Here is a 21,917-nt window from a genome sequence, read left to right on the forward strand (position 1 = left end):
TCAGATTTTGTCCCTAAATACTTCTCACCTTCTCAGCAAGGCCTCCCCTAAATACTCCCATTTAAAGTTGTACGTGCATGCACATGTGCACATGTATTTTATCTCATAGGAAGCAGAAACATATTCAACTTCTCCAAGATAGTTTAATCTGGAAACCAGAACAGTGAGGGAGAGCTACAGTTTTTGAGAACAGATGTGGTTTAAAATCATGCAAATTAAAGCATTCCTCATAGATTTAGAAATCAAAATGTATGAGGTAGAGAAACCAAATAATGAGGTAAATTGTGTGGCAGGGGGGAAAGACAGAATGTAACTCTCAGCTGCCGTTCCCATATTTGAACATCACCCACATCTCAGACCATCATATAAAAATGTGAAGATGGTTCTTTATCCTAACACCAGCTATTTACAAGATGAGATGGGATAACAAGGGTCTTGGCACAGAAGCCTTAGCTTTTACCCTTATAACTTACCTGAGTGATTTTACTTGAAAGTCTCTAAGCATTATTTTTCCTCATCAATAAAAAACTGGGTAACAAAAAGCCAAAACTGAGTAATAACAATATGTGATTTAAGTATCTTAAAGGGCTAAAGATGGAATCTCATAGAATAACATGTATAAGAGAGTATTTTGTAGAATAAAAGTACTATAAGAATAACTTATGTGAATTTTGATGATACATCAATCACTTTACATAATTTTTGGAGACAGCTTTTTTCATATGTAATATAGATTGTTTTTACATAATGTTACACATTAGTTTTGAGTATTTTACTAGTTTTACAGCACAGCAAAAAAAAAAATAAAGTGATTGTTCCAATGAATATAATGTTTGTTGCTTTTCTTCTTATATATAATAAATATGCAATGAAGAGTTCTGCTACACATACTTTGATCTCATGTTATAAAAACCACAACAGAACAGTTATGCACTTTAATAGTAATATATATTTACATGATCACATGTATTATTAGTATTCATATTTCCACTGATGGAATCTGTTTTAAAATGTTCAGCATGGGGGTGCCTGGGTGGCTCAGTCGGTTGAGCATCCGACTTCAGCTCAGGTCATGATCTCGCGGTTTGTGAGTTTGAGCCCCATGTGGGGCTCTGTGCTGATAGCTCAGAGCCTGGAGCCTACTTCGGATTCTGTGTCTCCTTCTCTCTCTCTGCCCCTCCCCAACTTGTGCTATGTCTCTCAAAAATAAATAAATGTAAAAAAATTTTGTTAATAAAAAAAATAAAATTTTCAGCATAGTGTTAAATAGGCTAATGTGGCACTTGTCTTTGGGAAAGGAGGGAAGGAAAGAAGGAAGGAAGGAAGGAAAGAAGGAAGGAAGGAAGGAAGGAAGGAAGGAAGGAAGGAAGGAAGGAAGGAAGGAAGGAAAAGAAAGAAAGAAAGAAAGAAAGAAAGAAAGAAAGAAAGAAAGAAAGAAAGAAAGAAAGAAAGAGAAAGAAAGAGAAAGAAAGAGAAAGAAAGAAAAAGAAAGAAAGAAGCAGGGAGGGAGGAAGGGAGGAAGAAGGGAGGGAAGGAGGGTGGGAGGGAAGGAGGGACAGACCGTAGTTGCTTAACTTTCCATTTAAGTAGAAAAAAATTGTTTTCACTTTCACTATTTTCTATAGGAATTCTCTTCCAACCTTCTAATGCATGTAGGAAGAAAGAGAGCTATAACAATGTCTTACACCACTGTATAATAAGATCTATTTTTCAAGCTAATTGAGTCATTCCTTGGTGAAAATGCTCTTTCACATTTGACAATAATGACATGAAGGTAGTACTCAAAACAGCACACATTACCAGGGTCCATGTGCTACTTGACTGAGGCATGGGCAAATTGAGCAGCATGTTTCCCAGGATGTTGCCAACCTTGCAGCTCACAGATTATATCTACACATTTTGAAAGTGTATAAGAATCTAAATTTTGGACATTTTAGGAGCTTTCCACAGTACATAAGAGACAGCCTACACTAGCAATATCTAATTATCCACTTAACAGTTTTCATAATGACCTCCAATGTCATATCTTCCAGTATTCTTTCACATCACTAACAGCTCATCATTTATTCCATTATTCTGGCCCCCTCGCCAGGCTTTTGTGTAACCTAGAATGTCATTCATGGGAATAACACAAAGTAGCTAGGCTTTGAGTTCTCTTTTAAAGCAAAGAACAGAAATACACATACACAGTTTGTACACTATCATAAATAAGAATCTTCCACTTCGTGGAACTCAAATTACATAGGAATCTTAAAAAAAAAAAACCTTGAACACTTAACTAAAATCCAAAGAAAAAATCCAATAGTACCTAGTTAATCTTAAATAATTTTTCCTTTCTTTCATATCTAGGGTTTCAATGGTCATAGTATATGGATTTTTCTTACACAGTTTAACTTCCTCATTTCTCTTCCTCAAAAAAAAAAGGTACTATTAATTACATGGAAGTATAAAATCAACACTTTTTAGAAAAACAACTTTGAAGTTAACAATTTTTAAATACGGTAATATTACTAAGTTTAGGAAAGTATACATTAAAATGTTTGGTATTGATTTTAGGGCTTGCTAAATAACAAGGTTTTGTGTGTGTGTGTGTGTGTGTGTGTGTGTGTGCGCGCGCGTGCGCGCGCAAGTGTTTTAAGGGTAATAATATAATTTATAAGTTTGCTTTTTAAACTATTTTTTAATGTTTATTTATTTATTTTTTGAGAGAGAGAGAGAGAGAGAGAGAGAGAGAGAGAGAGAGCTGGGGAGGAGCAGAGAGAGAGGGAGAAAAAGAAATGCCAAGCAGGCTTTGCACTGTGAACATAGAACCCAATGTGGGACTTGAATCCACAACTGTGAGATCATGACCTGAGTCAAAACCAAGAGTCAGACGCTTAACCAACTGAGCCACCCAGGCACCCCTGTAAGTTTGTTTTATGGAAACTTAAAACATTTCATAATTAAAATAAAATCTTAAATAACTAGGCTTTTGACCAGTCCATAAAAGTAATTTAAACAACAAAGCAGTTTATCTGTATATTTAGGATTTAACTGCCCTCAGGATCTTAAGAGCAGGATAAGGGAGGGTGGTGGAAAGAAAAAGAAAATTTCTTCTTTTCCTCCTCTGACCAAAAGCTCAATCTAAGTAAAGTTGTAAAAATAAATAGGAGATACAACATTACAATTGGGAATCAGAATAATATGGGTCTGAGTCTGTTTTACATGCATGCTACAAGATCCTGGAAAAGTACCTAATCTCCCTAATCCTTAGTTTTCTCCTTTGTAAAGTGCTGATATTCATACTTCCATGAGGCTGTTGAGAATATAAAAATGATAATGAATGTAAAACCCCCAGCACAATGCTTGGCCTAGAACTCAATAAATTTTAGTTGCTGATTTTTAGTATTGTGGTCATAATTGTCTGAAATATTCTTTCACCTCCCATTCTGATCTATCACTCATCATCCCAGGCCCTCAGTGCCCTCCTGTTTCCTAGCCTACATCCCTCACCTAGATCTGTTCTAATTCCCAAGGCATTTCGTGCTTTGAAATTACTATTGCCTTTCTACTGCTATGAAACACACCAGAAAAGAGCAGAATTTATTTCTGCTAGATACTGTGAGGAAAGCAATCTGATTAATCCATTAAAATATGTACTAGCTTTAATCTTCTTGAGATATCAGTATGTGTATAAACAACAACCAACAACAACAACAAAAACAGTATAAAAAATAAAACCCGTAGGAAATATTCAAGGGAGTTATTTTTATACTGGATACTTGCCACATAGACCAAAGCTGCCAAGGAATCGACATCTCCTCCACTCTAACTGGGAAGACTCCTGTAAGATATTTCTACAGCCTGGAGCTCTTCCCCACCCCTACCCCAATTCTGATTTCAGAGATCCACTGAAACATTTTACTTAAAATAAACAAAGCCCAAACAAACTTCAGCTGTAGCAACGAAAAGTACTTCACCCAAGAAAGCCAAAGGATAGGAGATGAAAGCAGAAAAAGACAAAGAAAGGAAAGGAAGAAGGCAAAGGACAATGGGGAAGTGAGGAAATGGTGGAGTGGGGAACCAAGCAGAGGCAAGGCAGGGCAGTCCTAAACCATAAATGACACATACTTGCCCTATTCTCTGAAAGTGAACAGGTTAAGCTTATCTCCCCCAGAGAAGTCAGGAAGAAAAATGTTGCTTGAAAAGTACCATATATGTCCACACTATACTATGTGGTTGATTGACCAGGGATGCTCCAAAAGAATTGGGACCAGGGAAAATTTCCCTCACACAAAGAAGAGTGATTGTTTAAAAGTCAGTCTTAATCAGTTAGCAAATACTGCAGGACATGTTTAAAAGTCAGCCTTAATCAATTAGCAAATATTTCAGGACAGTGAATTTCTTTCATGTGGCAACGTCCACAGAATAGAAAATCATCAAATGACATGTGATCTGAAACACACATTTTTAGCCTCACAAATATATTTAGTTTTCTTTTAAGATTTGGAGGACATACTTTCATATTATTTCTGTTAGTTTCTCTATTAATGTAAATGATTTTAGAGGCCAAACTACTTTTATTCCTTTTAGCTTAATTATCTAATTTTGGAGGAGGGAATAAGTACATTTTTGAAATCTATTTTCCATAAAATATAAAAGTTAGTCAAGTATAGTAATAAAAATCTAGATTTAATTGCAATATTGCAACTAGACCTACTGGAAAATAGGAAACAAAAATTCCAATTCTAAACCAACTGAATATGTTATTGACTCCAAAATCACTGATTAAACAAAAGAAATTATATTTGCATTGATGTGTGAATCTGCATCCATTCTTGGTAGCATGTAATATATTCAACTGCTCAGCTTTAGCCGTCCTTGTAGTTGCATTACCATATTATTCAAATGTATCTATCATTTATATGTAAATAGAGAAGAGAAATGGCTTCTTCATAAGACAACAATTTTCAAATGATAAACAGAAACAGGCAGACATTAGCAAGATAAAAATGCTGCAAATATGCATTCTATTATATATTTTAAAAAAAGGAAACTATTTCAAATTTTTAAAAAAGTAGTGTGATAATTACAAAATGGGATACTAATACATTCACAATACCAACAGCTACTCTTCTCAATAAAAGTCTCCACCGATGTCATTTGTATCTTATAAATTACATGTTCTCAGATCCATCTGTGAAAATTGGGATGTTAATTATCATGGTTACATTTCATGATTCCACAGTTAAATGCTGAAGTGGTGCTACATAAATACCATATGTTTTTCTAAGAGAAATGGAGAAAGATTAATTATGAGTTCAAGTCCAAGTCTTCCAGCAGTAATACTCTCAGCACAATAAGATCATTACATTGTGTGCTATGCAAATTGGAAGTTTTAATTAATAGCTGAAATACCAACTGAGGGGGAAAACTATGAAGTCTAAATTGTAAGTATCAGGCTTTCCTCCATGAAAACAACAACAATTAAAAAAACCACAACCTTAATAAGGATGCTTCTGAGAAACCAGGTTACAAGTCCAAAGGAAAAATAAATTGTCTGTGAACTTCCTTTGATGGAATGATCACCACTGTGCTGTTTAATCCTATTTGATAAACCAAAAAATTACAGCACATCAAAGTAACAACAGGTTATAAAGAGATAATATATCCATTATATATTTATGCTTATAAATATATATCTATATCTATAAATAATATATCTTAACATTTTTCTGGATTTTTCAAAACTATGCAAACTTACTGGATGAAATACTCACTTCAGTATATAGCAACCTAAATAAGAAACTCTATGATAATATTACAAGAATTTTATTTATATTTGTAAAATCTGAATTCTTATTTTACTCACCACATATTCAAACACAAGTGTCAGCGTCTCCTTGGTGTGGATGATGTCATGAAGCAGAACTATGTTAGCATGTTTTAGTCCTTTTAACAGAGAGGCTGTAAAACAAAATAGAAAAAGAGACAATGCGTAACAATCAACTGATATATTTCATCATCATTTTTCCATATCAATATCTATTTTTCCATTTTCCAAGCCGAAAACTATTCAGAATCAAGGACAGAGGAACAGGGTTTTCATTTAGATGAAGATCCCCCAATTATTTCACTTGTTATTTGTTAATAACCTCTAGGTAGAGTCCACTATAAGCAGAGGACATACTTGGTATGATTTCAATTGTTTGAAAATTGTTAAGGTTTGTTTTATTATAAGGATATGCTTGATCTTGATATACATGCCAGATGTATAGAGAATATATATTCTGCTGAACTTGGGTGGAAAGTTCTATAAATGCCAATTAGATTCTGTTGGTTGATCGTGTCCTTCAATTCTTCTATACACTTGCTATTTTCTGCATAATGGTTCTATTAGTGACTAAGAGAATTGTAATTGGGGATTTGTCAATTTCTCATTTGAATTCTGCCAGTTTTTGCTTTGTGTATTTTGAAGCTCTGGTGTTTACTAGATATACATTTGGAATTGCTATGTTTTCTTTGTGAACTGGCTCCTATATCCACATATAATGTCTCTCTTTGTCTTTGGTAATTTTCTTACCTCTGGGCCTGTTTTGTCAGATATTAATATAACCACTTCAGCTTACTTTTGATGGTGTATCTGTTTACATCTTTTAACCTACCAAAATCATTATATTTGAATATGTAAGTGTTTTATAGACAACATATCATTGGGCCATGTGTTTTTTAAATCCATTCTGTCATGGGGTGCCTGAGTGGCTTAGTCGGTTAAGTATCTGACTTCAGCTGAGGTCATGATTTTGCAGTCTGTGAGTTCAAGCCCCATGTCGGGCTCTGTGCTGACAGCTCAGAGCCTGGAGCCTGCTTAAGATTCTGTGTCACCCACCCTCTCTCTCTGCTCCTCCCCCACTCATGCTGTTTCTGTCTCTCAAAAATAAATAAATGTTAAAAAAAAATTTAAATCCATTTTGCCAATCTCTTTTAAGTGATATTTAGGCCATTTATATCTAATGTAAATATTAGTATACTGGGTCACCTGACATTTGAATCTATTTTCCCTTGGACATCATGTAATTTACACTTCATTTCCAATTTGACTTTTCTTTTATATTTCCTGGGAGTTCAAATAACTTACTTCATTTCATTTTGGTTTTTGTACATTTTTCTTCTGAGCTTTTATATTACCAAGTCAAGGTGGGATTTTTAGGTTTCATACACCCAAGAGCCTGAATGAGAAAATTTAATTTAGATTACCATATTGTGTACAGTTTTCTTTAATTTATGGCTTTTTTTTATTAGAGAGAGAGAGAGAGAGAGAGAGCGCGCGCGAGCACATGAGTGGGGGAGAGGGGCAGAGGGAGGGAGGGAGAGGGAAAAGGAGAGGGAGAGGGAGAGGGAGAGGGAGAGGGAGAGGGAGAGGGAGAGGGAGAGGGAGAGGGAGAGGGAGAGGGAGAGGGAGAGGGAGAGGGAGAGGGAGAGAGAATCTTAAGCAGGCTCAGCATGGAGCTCAATGCAGAGCCCATAATCCCAAAACCCTAAGATCATGACTTGAGCCAAAATCAAGAGTTGGACACTTAACCAACTGACTTGCCCAAGAGCCCCTATGGTTGTTTTTTGAAAAGCATTTTTATGAGCTGAAATGCATTGTTTTATATTTTCTGAGTTTTTACAGCAGTTTTATACAGATGTATTTGATCTATTTCTATTCATCCAAAGTGCTGTGCTCTTAGTTTGAGAGTCCTCTCTTCTCTCTGCTATGTAGTTATTACGGATGGTACAGGTGGGAGAAAGGGAAGAGTTTGGGGAGTTTTGTTTCTTTTTCATTTCTATAGGATCCTTAATTTCTCCCTTGTCTTTCCTTCTTTACTTTCACTGCCATGTCTTCAAGGGGTACTACCCTTTTGCTATATATCTGAATCTCTCCCATAGGCAATACTTTCCAATGCCTGCCAGTTCCAATCCCATTCAGTTTTTATCTTTTCTATAGTCACTGCTGTGAACTACATGGAGACCCAGTTTTCTCTTTCCAGACTGATTCTGTCTGTGCTTTCATCTCAGCTCTCCACATCCCTCTATTCTTTTTCACAGTCTCTTAAACCTGTCTAAAGTTTCCCTTGTCCCATTCTGCAACCACAGACTTGTGGCATCTCCTAATGTTTTTAAAGATGTGGGTCATGTGCACTTTTATTTGGTCTCTCTGTTGGATTTATAACTTTTGGAGAAGTGGGAGTGGAAGGATTCAAGACTAGGCAGCCATCATTCACTGTCCTCTAAACTTCATGTCCAAGATCAAAGCCTGATACATAGTAGCAACTCAATAAATTTACTGATTGTCATTCATTTAGGTTCCCCAGTGTGGACACACACACACACACACACACACACACACACACACACTTTGAATATTCCTTGAAGAGTCTGCTACCATCTGGCAGCTCCTCCTCCTTCGATTTATCTTCCTTTTACTACACGACCAGCACTAGCCCCAGATCTCAGTCTATTAACAGATAACACTCATTTTCTTTCTTTCTTTCTTTCTTTTTTTTTTTTTTTTTTGGTAACACTCATTTTCAACACAAGGCCCTTTGATATCGACCGTTCCAAAAATTCAGAGAAGACTGGCTAACACTGTTGTCAATTTCAAGACCTGGGCAAGGAATAGCTGATTCTACCTCTTAAATTCCATTCCTTCCTCCACACAAGGCTCTTCTTTTTTTTTCTTAATTAAAAAAGGGAATGAGACAACTCCACTCCCCCCATAATCAGACTCACTGCAACACTGCTTACCACAAATAAATGAATACCTTTAGATTTCCCTTTTTATAAATAATACCACAAAGGACATAACCGGGTTATATATATATAGAAAAATGGAACTTCAGAGTAAAAAGACATGAAATATTTACAAGACATTACTTATTAATTAAATAATAAGTAGATTTAGTCTCACACCTTTCAAACCCTGTTAAGAATAAAAGAACCATGGAAGACAGGAAAAAAAATATGCACGTAATAATGCACCATGGAAGTAACCAATCTTATCAAATAACCAAAACCCCTATTAAGTAGGTATATGAGAATTTTATATACTATAAGCACAAGTATTAATTTAAGGATAAACTCTTTTTCATCCCTCAGTAAGACCAGATATAAACAGAATTATTTCCCCCTAGATCAGTGACCATTCCAGCACAATACTCAAAGAACAGGAGTTTCCCTCTATCATTATTTATTTTAATTAATCTTCAATTTTTGTTTTTGGTATACAAACTGAAGAGAAAAACAAAAAAAATATTTTGCATGTGTTCTGTCAAGAACTTGTAATCATTCATTTATTCATCAAGAATTTATTAAGAACCTAGTTCCTGACACTGGTGGCCCCTGGATAAATTCTTGATACCCAATAATACTGCAAAACCACATCTTTTAAAAAAGATTTCTAACACCAAGCATAAATCCTAATTTAAACCTTGGACTTTGGGTGATAATGACGTGTTAGTGTAGGTTCATCAGTTGTAATGAATGTACCGTTCTGGTGAGAGATGTTGATATCAGGGGAGGCATAGGGGCAGCAGTGGGGAAGAGGTAAGTGGTGGTGGGCAGGGGTTGTATGAGAACTCTCTGCACTTGCCATTCAATTTTGCTGTGAACCTAAACCTGTATTAAAAAAATAAAGTCTAGGGGCACCTGGGTGGTTCAGTCGGTTAAGCATCTGACTTCAGCTCAGGCCATGGACTCTGGTCATGGTCTCATAGTCTGTTGAGTTCAAGCTCTGCATTAGGCTCTGTGCTTAAAGCTTAGAACCTAGAGCCTGCTTCAGATTTCTGTGTATTCCTCTCTCTCCACCCCTCCCCTGCTCACACTCTGTCTCTGTCACTCTCTCTCAAAAACTAAAATTAAAATTAAAACATTTTTTAAAATAAATAAAGTCTATTGGGGTGCCTGGGTGGCTCAGTTGGTTAAGTGTCTGACTCTTGGTTTAGGCTCAGGTCATGATCTTACGGCTCATGAGTTGTATCCCCACATCTGGTTCTGCACTGACAGTGCAGAGCCTGCTTAGGATTCTCTCTCTCCCAATCTCCCTGCCCCTCCCTTGCTCAGGCTCTATTCTCTCTCTCTCTCTCTCTCTCTCTCTCTCTCTCTCTCTCTCTCTCTCTCTCAAAATAAATAAATAAACATTAAAAAAATAATAAAATCTATTAAAAAATAAAAATAAAGAGATGTACCCATGTTCCAACATACTTAAAAAAAGCAAGTCTGGAGTATTTACTATTTTTATTCAGAAGAAAAATGATATTTTAGAGATGTAATCACCATACAAAACGGGCTGCAGTAGGCATCTCCCTGAATGGCAGAGAAGGCATACAGACCAAGTTCTAGCATGACCTCAATGAATGCGAGCAGTTATGAGAGCTATTGTTATCGCTATGAATTTCTATAGATTTCTCCATGCAAAACTGTTTCAGGACCATATAGTATACCCTTAATCCCAAGATAAACTTGAATAACCATATATTTGGTCCAAAGAAGGCCATTCAGAAAAAGAATTAACTTGTGTGGCTGGTCCAACACTGGAAGACAACAAGAGGTGTGTTCCCTCTGAAACTGGGTTAGTAGCAGCAGCATGTAGGCCAAGACCAGAGAAGTCCAAGCCACCATGGAAAGACCTTCTTCCTCTCACATGTGTCCACCATGGGCAGGTTAGCTTTACACGCTAAAAACCTTGGGGTGCCTGGGTGGCTTAGTCGGTTAAGTGTACGACTCTTGATATTGGCTCAGGTCATGATCCCAGGATCGTGGGATCATGCCCCAAGACCGGCTCTGCACTGAGCATGGAGCCTGCTTGGGATTCTCTCTCTCCCTCTCTCTCTTCCTCTCCCCAGCTCGTGCGTGTGCTTGCATACACTCTCTCTCCCTCATAATAAACACTGAAAATAAACCTTACAGAAATAACATCTACAAATTTATTCTACCCGAGTTTTGTAAATTAGCACACCTGAGAAAATAATTACAACAATAAAATCACAGTACACGAACAGTGAAGGAACAACCATTATATAGACTTACGATAGTTTTGTATTATTAATTTCAGTAATTTATAATCTTTCTTTTAATTATTCAACTAGCTCATCAGCCTTTAACAATTAAAACTTTATTAAATAGCTAGCTTTCAGATATTAATCTGGGGGCCAATTTCACATTTGCTCATTTTAAAAAGGATACTTGCCCCTGCACTAGTCCTCTGAGGCTGATTGATCCTCAGAGATTAATATTTCAAACCACAAGAGGGTATTTGAAAATGATGGTCAGATATGGTACTTCATACCTATCCAGTGCAGAATGCATACATGTGAAATGAATCAAGGACTTAAAGAAAACATGTTGCCTGAAAGGAACATGGCTTTGTGAGGCAAGTTTTGTAAATACATCATACAATAGGATCTGCACAACCTTGTCCAATTTCATTTTTCAACTTATCCTCTTAGCCTGTCAAATTCAGTAATGATCCATCCTTATCAGCAACAACTCCAGAAAGGTACAGAAATTTCCACTAAATTAAGAATCCCATGCCTTGAGGATTCTTTGCCTTAGGATTTTTTTTTAACCACCCCTCCATGCACCTCCACCATATTACTTACTGCCTTTCTCTCACCACTTACACCTAAATTGTTGCTCATTTCTCAAAGTAATGTCTCCACACTCGTCATTTCCCATGGCGTTTCCCCCACAATTTCAGTAAAACTGAATTCCTGCCATCATTCATCTTGGGGGAAAAAATGTTGTGTTTTTTTTTTTTTCCTCCTGACAGTGACTAATAAAAGAGTCATGTCATGTTTCATATATTTTGACCACTTCTACATGAAGACTCAAAGTCTCTACATTTCTTTTTAATAAGTCTCAATTATTACACATTTTAGATTTCTCTTTTTTTAATGTGTATTTATTATTTTTGAGAGAGAGAGACAGAGAGACAGAGAGAGAAACAGAGTGTGAATGGGGGAAAGGCAGAGAGAGAGGGAGACACAGAATCCAAAGCAGGCTGCAGGCTCCAGCAGCCTGATGCGGGGCCCAAACACACAAACTTCTACCTGAGTGGAAGTCAGATGCTTAACCGACTGAAACGCCCAGGTGCCCTACAGATTTTAGATTTCTAAATACATTTATATACACTTTTAAAGTACGCTATCACTTAAATAAGTACCAATATCTGTATTTGAAAGCAAACCCTCTTGGGGCGCCTGGGTGGCGCAGTCGGTTGGGCGTCCGACTTCAGCCAGGTCACGATCTCGCGGTCCGTGAGTTCGAGCCCTGCGTCGGGCCCTGGGCTGATGGCTCGGAGCCTGGAGCCTGTTTCCGATTCTGTGTCTCCCTCTCTCTGCCCCTCCCCCGTTCATGCTCTGTCTGTCTCTCTCTGTCCCAAAAATAAATAAAAAACGTTGAAAAAAAAATAAAGTCTTTAAAAAAAAAAAAAAAAAAGAAAGCAAACCCTCTTTCTTTTCGGATTTACATAGCTAATTTGCATTTTAAAAAGGATAGAGCCACTAATTTCATAGCTGATGGCAGACAAACAGCATTGAAGGGCAGAAACCAGTCTATGATATCTATCAACATCAGGGAAGGTGACAGACCTGACTAGCTCTGAGGCTGCCAATGCAGCAGCCACTGCTCCCAGCGAGTTGCCAGAAACTGTAATTCCTGCTGTTATCAAGGCAAGTAAGTCTCCTGGGCTGCCAAGTCAGACCAGTGATTAGCACCTACAAGTTCTAAAACCAATATGTCTCCCTTTTCAAGACAAACACTGTCAAAATAATACCCCATGTAATCCTAATAATATCACGGGTATACCACATGTTATTTTCCCATCGTTTGCTGACAAACAAATCCTGCAACGTTAGCATTAGTAATTCCAGCATGCTTGGTTTCTCCACAAATTTTAAACATATGGCAACACTTTAAATTCATTTCATCAGTGAGGTTTGAAACAGTTCAATTGTACCTGATGTACAAGACTTGTAATTTAGGGCTGAGGGCAAAATTCTAACAACAGTTTAAAGAGTGTGATGTTGAAACAATACAAAAACAGAAAAACACTGCTGCTTATAAAAATAATTGTGCCTCTGACAAAATCCCAGTAGGAAGAAGGACACAAGGAGCCTCCCTGAGTCTGGTAGCAGGATTCGGATACCCGCTTATCAGCCATATTGAAACCTTCACCTCCCACTTTGAGAATAAACCTCTTCAATTTCCACTCTGACTTGGAAGAGATAAATATCACCTATATTCTGATTTATCATGATTAAATAAATTCTGATTTAACAGAAGAGTTCAGAGTATGTTCATTTCATCGAGCTCCCACTATAGTGGCTATTTTAAAAAGCAATGTTAATGGAGAAAAGGACAAAACCTTTCTTTAATATATAAGTTTTGTAGATCATTATTTGATACCCTACCAGGAAAGGAACGACCACAAACAAACACAACCTATCCTTTCTCACTCCCCCTTTAGCCTCTGGAAAGAAATAGTATATTCACATTTCCCTCTCTCTTTTTTTAAAATGTGTTCTTTTCCAGGGGGGTAGATGGAGAACCTGACGTTTCTAAAAGACAAAAATTACTACTAATTAAACCCAAGGAGCCAACCATATCTCAAGCTACAACTAAAATAGACATGAACTTTTTTCTTTAAGCTCACAGCTAGATAGCTCTGTGGGCTGCTGAAATTCACTTTATACTAGAAATAATAAGACTACTTACTTTCAATGAGATGTTACTTGCCAGTGCATTCTAAATATTTTCATAGCTGAAATATTCTGAGTGGGAAAATCTCTAGGGTGAAGAGTGGAAAAAAACCACAAAGAAACAAAAAATAAAACAATACATGCAGAGAAAAGACAAGATTGCTTGTGTAACTGTGTCTCAGAAGACCAGATGATCTAGACAGAGAAAGGAACAGACATGCAGCTCCCAGGTTAACTTGTACACAGTTCTGCAAGGTATGCTGGCTAGGTGAGCTACATAGCAGGAGAAATACTATGGTTTTACTAGTTTCAGACCTTTCCTCTAATGATGTTCTAATATGAAAAATACACACACACACACACACACACACACACACACACACACGCGCACACACACACACTCATAAACTAATAAATGAAAAAGTAAAAGAATTAAGTTAAAAAATGGAACTGTATCTTTGATTCCATTTTTTGCTTTTTATACTTTTATACACACACATATACAGAGAGTCAACTCTCTTATGGGGAAAAGAGGTCATGGAAAACCCAAAACACAAAGTCAAAATGTGATACCACACAAACTTAATTTAGCTAAAATTACATTCCAGATTTGGAGACCTGTTTCTTGACCACCAGTATCATCCAAACATGCAAAGGTAATACAACACATTAGGAATACTTTATAAATATCACATAAATTGTTTCCTATCCATCAAAAAGTCTACTGTTTTTACTTGCTCCAGAACTAAGTTTTTCTATTTGGGGACAGACCGAAATTCAAGCACACTGCATATTCCTCCTGCTTTGCTCCATTCCTAATTTCCCCATCACAAACCTGAAGCACGATACTAGAAATGACAGACTCCACCATTCCCCCTTGCCATCAATATGTCTTTACCCACCACTTGACTACTGGCAAAGAGCAGTCAGTGGGGGGCTATTTTCACACTGCAGCCTCACATCCACATCGAATGTTTACTAAATCACTTCAAAGAACAGATTCCTCTAAAAGTATAGCTGAACCACGTAAAACTGCCAATATTTGACATTTTTGACCTACTAACACAGCAATTTCACATGGTTCAACCTAAGAGTTTACCTGGCTCAAAACAATTTTAACTTTTCCACAAATGCATTGTTACTTTTACCACTGCAAACTTTCAAACCAATTAATCTGCCACCAAATGGCTAAGAACCCACTCTACATAGGAAAAAAGAAAAAAGTCTCTGCTTATCAAACTATGGTTACAGCTGAAAGCAGGAATACAGAAACAATTTCATTTTCTACATGTACCTTTCTATATCATTTGAATTGTTGATGAGACAGATACACTCTTTTTATAGTAAAAAAGAGATCTTGAAAAGTTCTTTATTACAAGTGGATTGGCTACAGAGCATTGCCATAGCACTAAAAATGGCATACAGATGCTTAACTACACAATTAATATGCAACTACAATACAACTACATTAATGAATCATTAGTGCAATGTGATTCTGCACTATGAATCCCTCCTCATTACTAATCCCTCCTCATTAGGGTATTGGTGTAAATCCTTGCATTATTAGGGTCCGTTTTCCTATCTTGGAACACTGCAGGCCCCATATCAGCCTCCAATTTGTTCGCATATCACATGATAATCCAAACTGTTAAAACTGTTTCTTGTCTAAAGACTATATCCCTGAATGAAGATTAACGTACTCACCTAAAAAGATTCCTGGTTTTCTTGTCTCCAATTACTCCCAGATGAACCTGTAAATGACCCACCAGCTGCCTTTCCATGCTCTAGCTCATCTTGTTCCTATATGCCACTAGAAAGATCCACACATGTATGTGAAAGCAGACGTGTGGTTTTCTCAGATGTAAACATCTTGGTAGTAACTTCCACAGAAACAAATCTTGCTAAGTGACAGGTTTGGGAATAGTGGCGGTCATGCTCCACGTACTACCATCTTAAGGCAGAAAAGAGACAACGCAGGAACTGAGGGTTTCTGGAAGACTTAACAGAAGAGCTGGTTTCCATCTGGCTATAACAACTAAGTTTACAAGCTATTAGGTGGTTTGCCCCTTTATACTTTATTACATGTGGGCTACATGTATAGTCAGTAAGAATACCACAAAGTATGCAATAAAAAAAGATATGTGGTTGGGCCACTTTATGTCTCCTGGTTAAGAAGAACAAATATTGATATCATAATAGCTATCACTATGTGACTAGACTTAACCTCTCCTTACATGAAAATATGTGAATAGCTCTCATATAGTTCACAGAAATAAACAGAAGTCTAAAGTAAGAAAATATTTTCTTTGCCATGGCTTCAAGTACATAGGGGCCAGTACATAGGGGCCAGCACATACGACACTCGAGTTTGCAAGATACCACTCAAAGGGTGGAACACAGATTCCTTCACAAAGTGGGGTAATGTTGCAGCTTATCTCCAGACACAATGGACTCAACCACCCTTCGTTAGGAATTAGGCTGTTTGTATGACCAGAGCCACGGCTACAGGCCCATCATGGGATGTTTCTAAAAGTGTGGTCCTTCAATGATTCAATGACTCACATCAACTGCTACTGAGGCAAATTCATTAGGCTCTATCCCACAGCTACCAAATCCAAATCAATGGAGGATGGGACCTAAGAATCATCCAAGAGATATTTATTTAATATCTACTGTGTGCCAATCAATAGACACAGGAGAAACACAGACAAAACTCCTATCCCTGTGAAGCCTTCATTCTATATTTTGACCCAGCTTTCTATTCAATGCTTATGCATCAAGCTTAAACATCACTGTGCTATGGTTCTGATATGGAGGAATGGGTAGCATGTTTATGGTGTGTGTGTGTGTGTGTGTGTGTGTGTGTGTGCATGCACATGCCTATGCATGTGTTTATGCACTTAGTTTCACTGCAATCAACTCACTGTTCCACAGGCAAATCAAAAGAAACAGCAAGACAGTTTGTATACCTAGTTAGTATCTATTTTTCTCTCTCACTCTCTTTCTCTCTCTTTCACACACACACACACACACACACACACACACACACACGCTGAAATAGATGCCACTGAAAGATAAAGGTCTTGGGCTAGAAGTAGAGAGAATTCTTTATTCTGAAAATTTGATGGTATTTTGATATGTATTTTTTCCTGTTCAGTTAAAAAAAAATAAAAACGTCAACTCATAAAGCTTTTTAATATAAATCAAATGTTGATAAAGTCATCATTACATGGACCTTTCAATCCCACAACAATTTTTGAAATCTGTGAAAGAATAAGGTTTTGTGCAAAATTCTTGCAATAAGCATCGCATCAGAACCAGTGCTTTGAGAAGCAAATATTATAAACTGATGATGAGCACAGAAGGAAGAAGAAAGGAAAGACTGTAAAAAAATGAATATGAATTTTGGTTATTCTTACCCTTGAATATCCCCTGAATTGAAATTTCAAACATACCACTACTTGATTTGACTTAGTAACATAGTCAAAGCTATAAAAGTTTCGAATTACAGCTTAATTCAGTAGCAAGTGCACAGTCCCATAGCATCGGTTAACCTTCTGGCAGGCAACGACCTCCAACCTTCCCATGACAAAACTCAGTGAACTGTTACTGGGCCTGGACAAGGCCTTGAAATCCTTCATCCTGCCTCTAATCAGCAGTGGCCCTGATGGGGACCCAAGTTCGCCTGGGCTCTGCTGAGTGAGCTCCGTCACTGATGGGAAGGTCCCTGATACTCTGCTCCCCTCCCACCAGTGCTTCCTCCCTCTCAGTGTGCAGTGATGCTTGAGCACTGATGACACAGCACCTGGTCCACTCCAGCACCACTCACATGGTCAGGGGCTGTACACGACATTTAATGCAAGAAAGGTAATCAAGGGTTCAGTCAAGGAATGCCTTCCGATCGTACAGACGCATGACCAGCAAATCCCAGTCTCTGAGTGCTCTCATTCCTCTCCTGGCAACTGCAGCATTTGAAGGAGATTTTTCTATATGTGGAAGTATACAAACGCAAGACAGGAAAACCAATATACCTATAACGGTTGGAGTGGTATCTCATGTGTTCAGTATTCAAAAGTATATGATGGGGAAAATAAAATTGTTTATACAAAGTTCCACAGGCAACATGTTATTGGATGAATTTGAGGAGAGTGTCCTCCCGACCTTTTCTGAAAGTAAGGACTTCCTAAATCTCTGCACTACAGAAGCCACTTCAATACAAAAACAGTAAGAACAGCTTTTTAAAATCTTAATAGAGTCTCAGATTGTCTTCTTTAAAGTCACTATCTACTTGTTCAAACCTGGCAACATCTTAGAAGTGGTTGCTTTCATGAACCGTATTACACACTTGCTTGACATAAAACATTTCTCTACGAGGAGAGCTATATGAATGAAGTGAAAGACAAGTAAGTTGTATATTATACACTTTATGTTTCTAAATTTGCAAGGTTACTTCAGATTGTCATGGCAGTTTAAAAAAAATTGCCATTTTTTCTTTGATGGAGCGCCTGGGTGGCTAAGTCGGTTACATATCTGACTTCGGCTCAGGTCATGATGTCACAGTTTGCAGGTTCGAGCCCCACGGGGCTCTGTACTGACAACTCAGAGCCTGGAGCCTGCTTTGGATTATGTCTCCCTCTCTCTCTGCCCCTCCCCCACTCATGTTCTGTCTCTCTCTCTCTCTCTCTCTCTGTCTCAAAAATAAATAAACATTTTTTAAATGCCATTTGAGAAAATTAAAACGGGGAAGAAAACTATACTCCACTATGGTCTTAAGTTTTGCACCTCTATCTCCACCAGAGGAATGTGATCATGCAATCATCTCGGCAGGAAACTGCTGGACTCCTGACACTTGAGCCTCAGATACTGTGACCGTGCAGGGGTTTTTCTTAGTGTCTCTCTAAGGTACACTTGTACCTGGTACTGACAACAGTTTCTGCTCATATGACCTGCCTTTCTCTAGAAGAAGGCAGCACCTGAGAACTCTGGCAAGCACATCGTCATTGGCTTCACCATCATTTTCTCAAATGTATTCTAACCCCTACTAATCCCCATTTCCCTAATAAAAATTCATCTTGCTTCCTGCACATTATACACATGTACATACATACATGTAAAACCTTAGTGCATTAAATATATGTATGATTTGACTTATGCACAGGGGGACTGACCCATCATGCCCACCAGAAGCAGTTTGCACAGAACAGTGAAGCTAAGCGTCACCTCCAGGTGTATAATCCAACCCTTTGTGTGAAAATTGAGGAAACCAAATATACAGAAGTATGGCCACAGGGTTCCTGACTCCCACTACAGTACAACGCTCTTTCTGAATCAAAATAAGCATCATTTACTTCTCTCACTGTCTTGGGTTTCTTGTCTTCTTTCCTAGTGCTTTGCTGTGGTCATGGTTTCTCTTTATCTTCATATCTAACCAGGTGTTGAGGGCAACCCCCTCCAAAAAAAACCAAAAAACCCTGAAGCTGTGAAGACTGGAGGCCACCAGAGATACCTGTGCAGGTGTTCAGCTGAGGCATCACCACCTGGACTAAAGAGGTTTAAAAAGATAGTATTAAGAAGAGAGCTAAAGGGGAAACTGCTATTCAAATTGTCCGTCAGATCAAGGCTCTTCTCTTCTTAAAACCTTTCAATGGCCACTTAGCAGGACTCATGGGCATAATAGGGCCCTCAATGGAGCTCTCCTCTGCTCCCCCAACCCTTCACCACACTCTGAACTGCAGCCGCACAGCGTGCCTGAAGAGCTGGGGTCTCCACGTGCTCTCACGTCTCTGGGATGTTCCTCTGTCTTCCATCCTCTCTCCCATAGCCTTAGAGCCACACGGTCCTACCAACTCTTCAGATCTCACCCTGGCTATCACTTCCTTTGGAAGTCTCTGCTGACCCCCAAGGCTCAAATTAGGGGTATTTTCGATGAGCCCCTCCACACTGTGAGGCATCCTGTCCCAGTGTTAGAATTACCTGATTCCCTATTTCTACCTGCCTGTATCCCCCATCACTCCTTATTTGCTCTTACTCCAGCTGTGCTCATAGCGTGCAATTCAGTGCTGAGTTTAGAGAAGATGCCTGTTAAGTGCAGAATGAATAATGCATGCATAAATAAGAAAAATAAAATCCTTAAATGATCTTCCTTAAATTGCCCAAGCGGCACACTTCCTAGTATTGCACTCTGCTGTGGGTTGGTTATCTTATGATAATGTGTTTAGTTCAGCCTGGATGTGTTGATCGAAATAAATGTGTTCTCATCGTGTAATAACTGACAAACACACTGAGGCTATACATTTCACTGAATTTTAAAAAGAAGCAAAGAAGCATCCTATAGGATGCCATTAGCAGCTTCCCTTTTGTAATAGGTGAAATGCTGTGTACTAATCCTATAACTAATGCTATAACTAAAAATTCATTATTTTATTTCCATTCACATTTCAGATTATGGAGAGATGGTAAAAGATTTGCTTGAAATTGTATTTCAAAAAGCTCATGTTAGAAACTACTATTATATCCTAACATTTTACCAGGAATGAGATAAGCTCAATAAACAATAAGGCAACATCAATGACAAAAGAAAAGGTTGTCATACATGGGTTTACAGTAGAGTGAAATCCAACCCACAGACTTGGTTTATTGGCTTGTGCATTGTTTTAGAAATTTATTAAGTATTTTAAAACTGAAGGATTTCACATAAAATGCCCCACACTTTGGCTTTTCTAGAAAAGCCCAATGTAGATAAAAGCTGTGTGTCCAGAGCTACACAGTTGGCCCCTTATATAAGACATCACTGCTACGCTTCCCTACCCTCCTTGTCCCCAAGAGTGGCAGAGACTCCTATAGTCTGATACCTGATGGACCTTTAAGTTTGAGGTCTCTGAATCAATATCTGACTGTCACATGTAAGAGTCCATTACCTTGATTGCATAAGCTAAAGTAACAATTATGAAGAAATTGGAAGCTGCCAATTCAAAGTGGGTTTTATGAGTCCCACAAACCATAGAGTAAGAAAGGGGACTAGAAGGAGAACAAGGAAAATGTTATTACAGCAAGATCACAATTCCTACCAAAGAAGAATAGACAGAAATGAAATTATATCCATTTTTAAATTGCTCATCTCAAAGCCCCACTGAGACCCACTAGGTAGAATAGGAACCCCTTGGGACTTTTAGCACAGGACTTTTTTTATATGTCATCTTGAATACAGATTCATTGACTGATAGATCCAAACAGGTCTTGGAGGACCTTCAGTGCAACTGACACAGTTTTAGATGAGAATATTATAGCCCAGAGACATTGTCAAAAGTCATACAATTTGGTACATCACTTCTCCTTTTCTAGCCTTCTTTTTTCCCAATTCATTCTCAGAGATTGAGGGAAAATGACAGGTAGGCATTAAAAATCTGATATTTACATCCTTGGAAATGAGAAATAAAGAAACAAAACGGACGTATTCAAGGTAGCAACAGTAGCCAACGGCCGAACTGGGCCAAGAGCCAGATCTCTAATTTACAAACCATTATACCTGTAAAACTGAGGAGTTTAAAGTCTGAGAGAACTATACACGATGTTTGTGATGGCCTGGCAGACCCCATCCCCCAACACACGAACAAAGGACTGAACTGGGAGGAAGGCAATCATCAGGGAGGAAACCTAAAGCATGAAACTCAGAGCAAATTAATCCAAATAATATTTAACACTGACAAGGATGTAAGGAAATAAATACACTCAGACACTATTTGAAGTCAGATGTTACTGAGGGGGGAGAGAAGACTGGTCAACACCATTAAAAATTAAAATACTTCTCATAGGCCTTAAATCAGCATTTCTCCTGGGAATTTATAGACATAGATGCAGAAATAAGCAAAGACACATTAATAAGAATGTTTTGTTTTGTTCTTAGTAAACAGTAAAATTTGAAATATTCTAAACTGCTCACTGTGTCCTGGCTAAATAAAATTCATATAACAAATAAAAACTGTTTAGCTATTAAAAGGAATGCAATACTTCTATAAGTACTAACAACAAAACATGTCTAAGATATACTGAGGGGGGGACATCAACTTGAAAGCAGTATGTATTTAAAAGGGAAGTAAGAGGGAGGAGTAATACTCCAGAAGCTATGAACAGAGAGCTCTGTGCTGAATGACACTGGGCTCAGGAGATAAAGTACGGGTGGAGTGTTAGTTTACTTTT

General features: G+C 37.9%; 1 protein-coding gene across 8 annotated transcripts in view; it reads right to left on the reverse strand.

Moving 5' to 3' along the window:
• CDK14 (cyclin dependent kinase 14) overlaps positions 1-21,917 on the reverse strand; it is a 633,696-nt gene that overhangs the window by 352,952 nt on the left and 258,827 nt on the right. For all 8 annotated transcript variants that reach the window (XR_009260494.1, XM_058725143.1, XM_058725146.1 and 5 more), the window contains one exon: positions 5,852-5,946. Coding sequence is in view for 7 of the 8 variants with exons in the window: in XM_058725143.1 (XP_058581126.1) it covers positions 5,852-5,946 (95 nt within the window). In the remaining variant the exon portion in view is untranslated. The remainder of the gene's footprint in view (positions 1-5,851; positions 5,947-21,917) is intronic.

This window comes from Neofelis nebulosa, chromosome 4 (genome assembly GCF_028018385.1).
Source record: "Neofelis nebulosa isolate mNeoNeb1 chromosome 4, mNeoNeb1.pri, whole genome shotgun sequence".
NCBI classification, from domain to species: domain Eukaryota; kingdom Metazoa; phylum Chordata; class Mammalia; order Carnivora; family Felidae; genus Neofelis; species Neofelis nebulosa.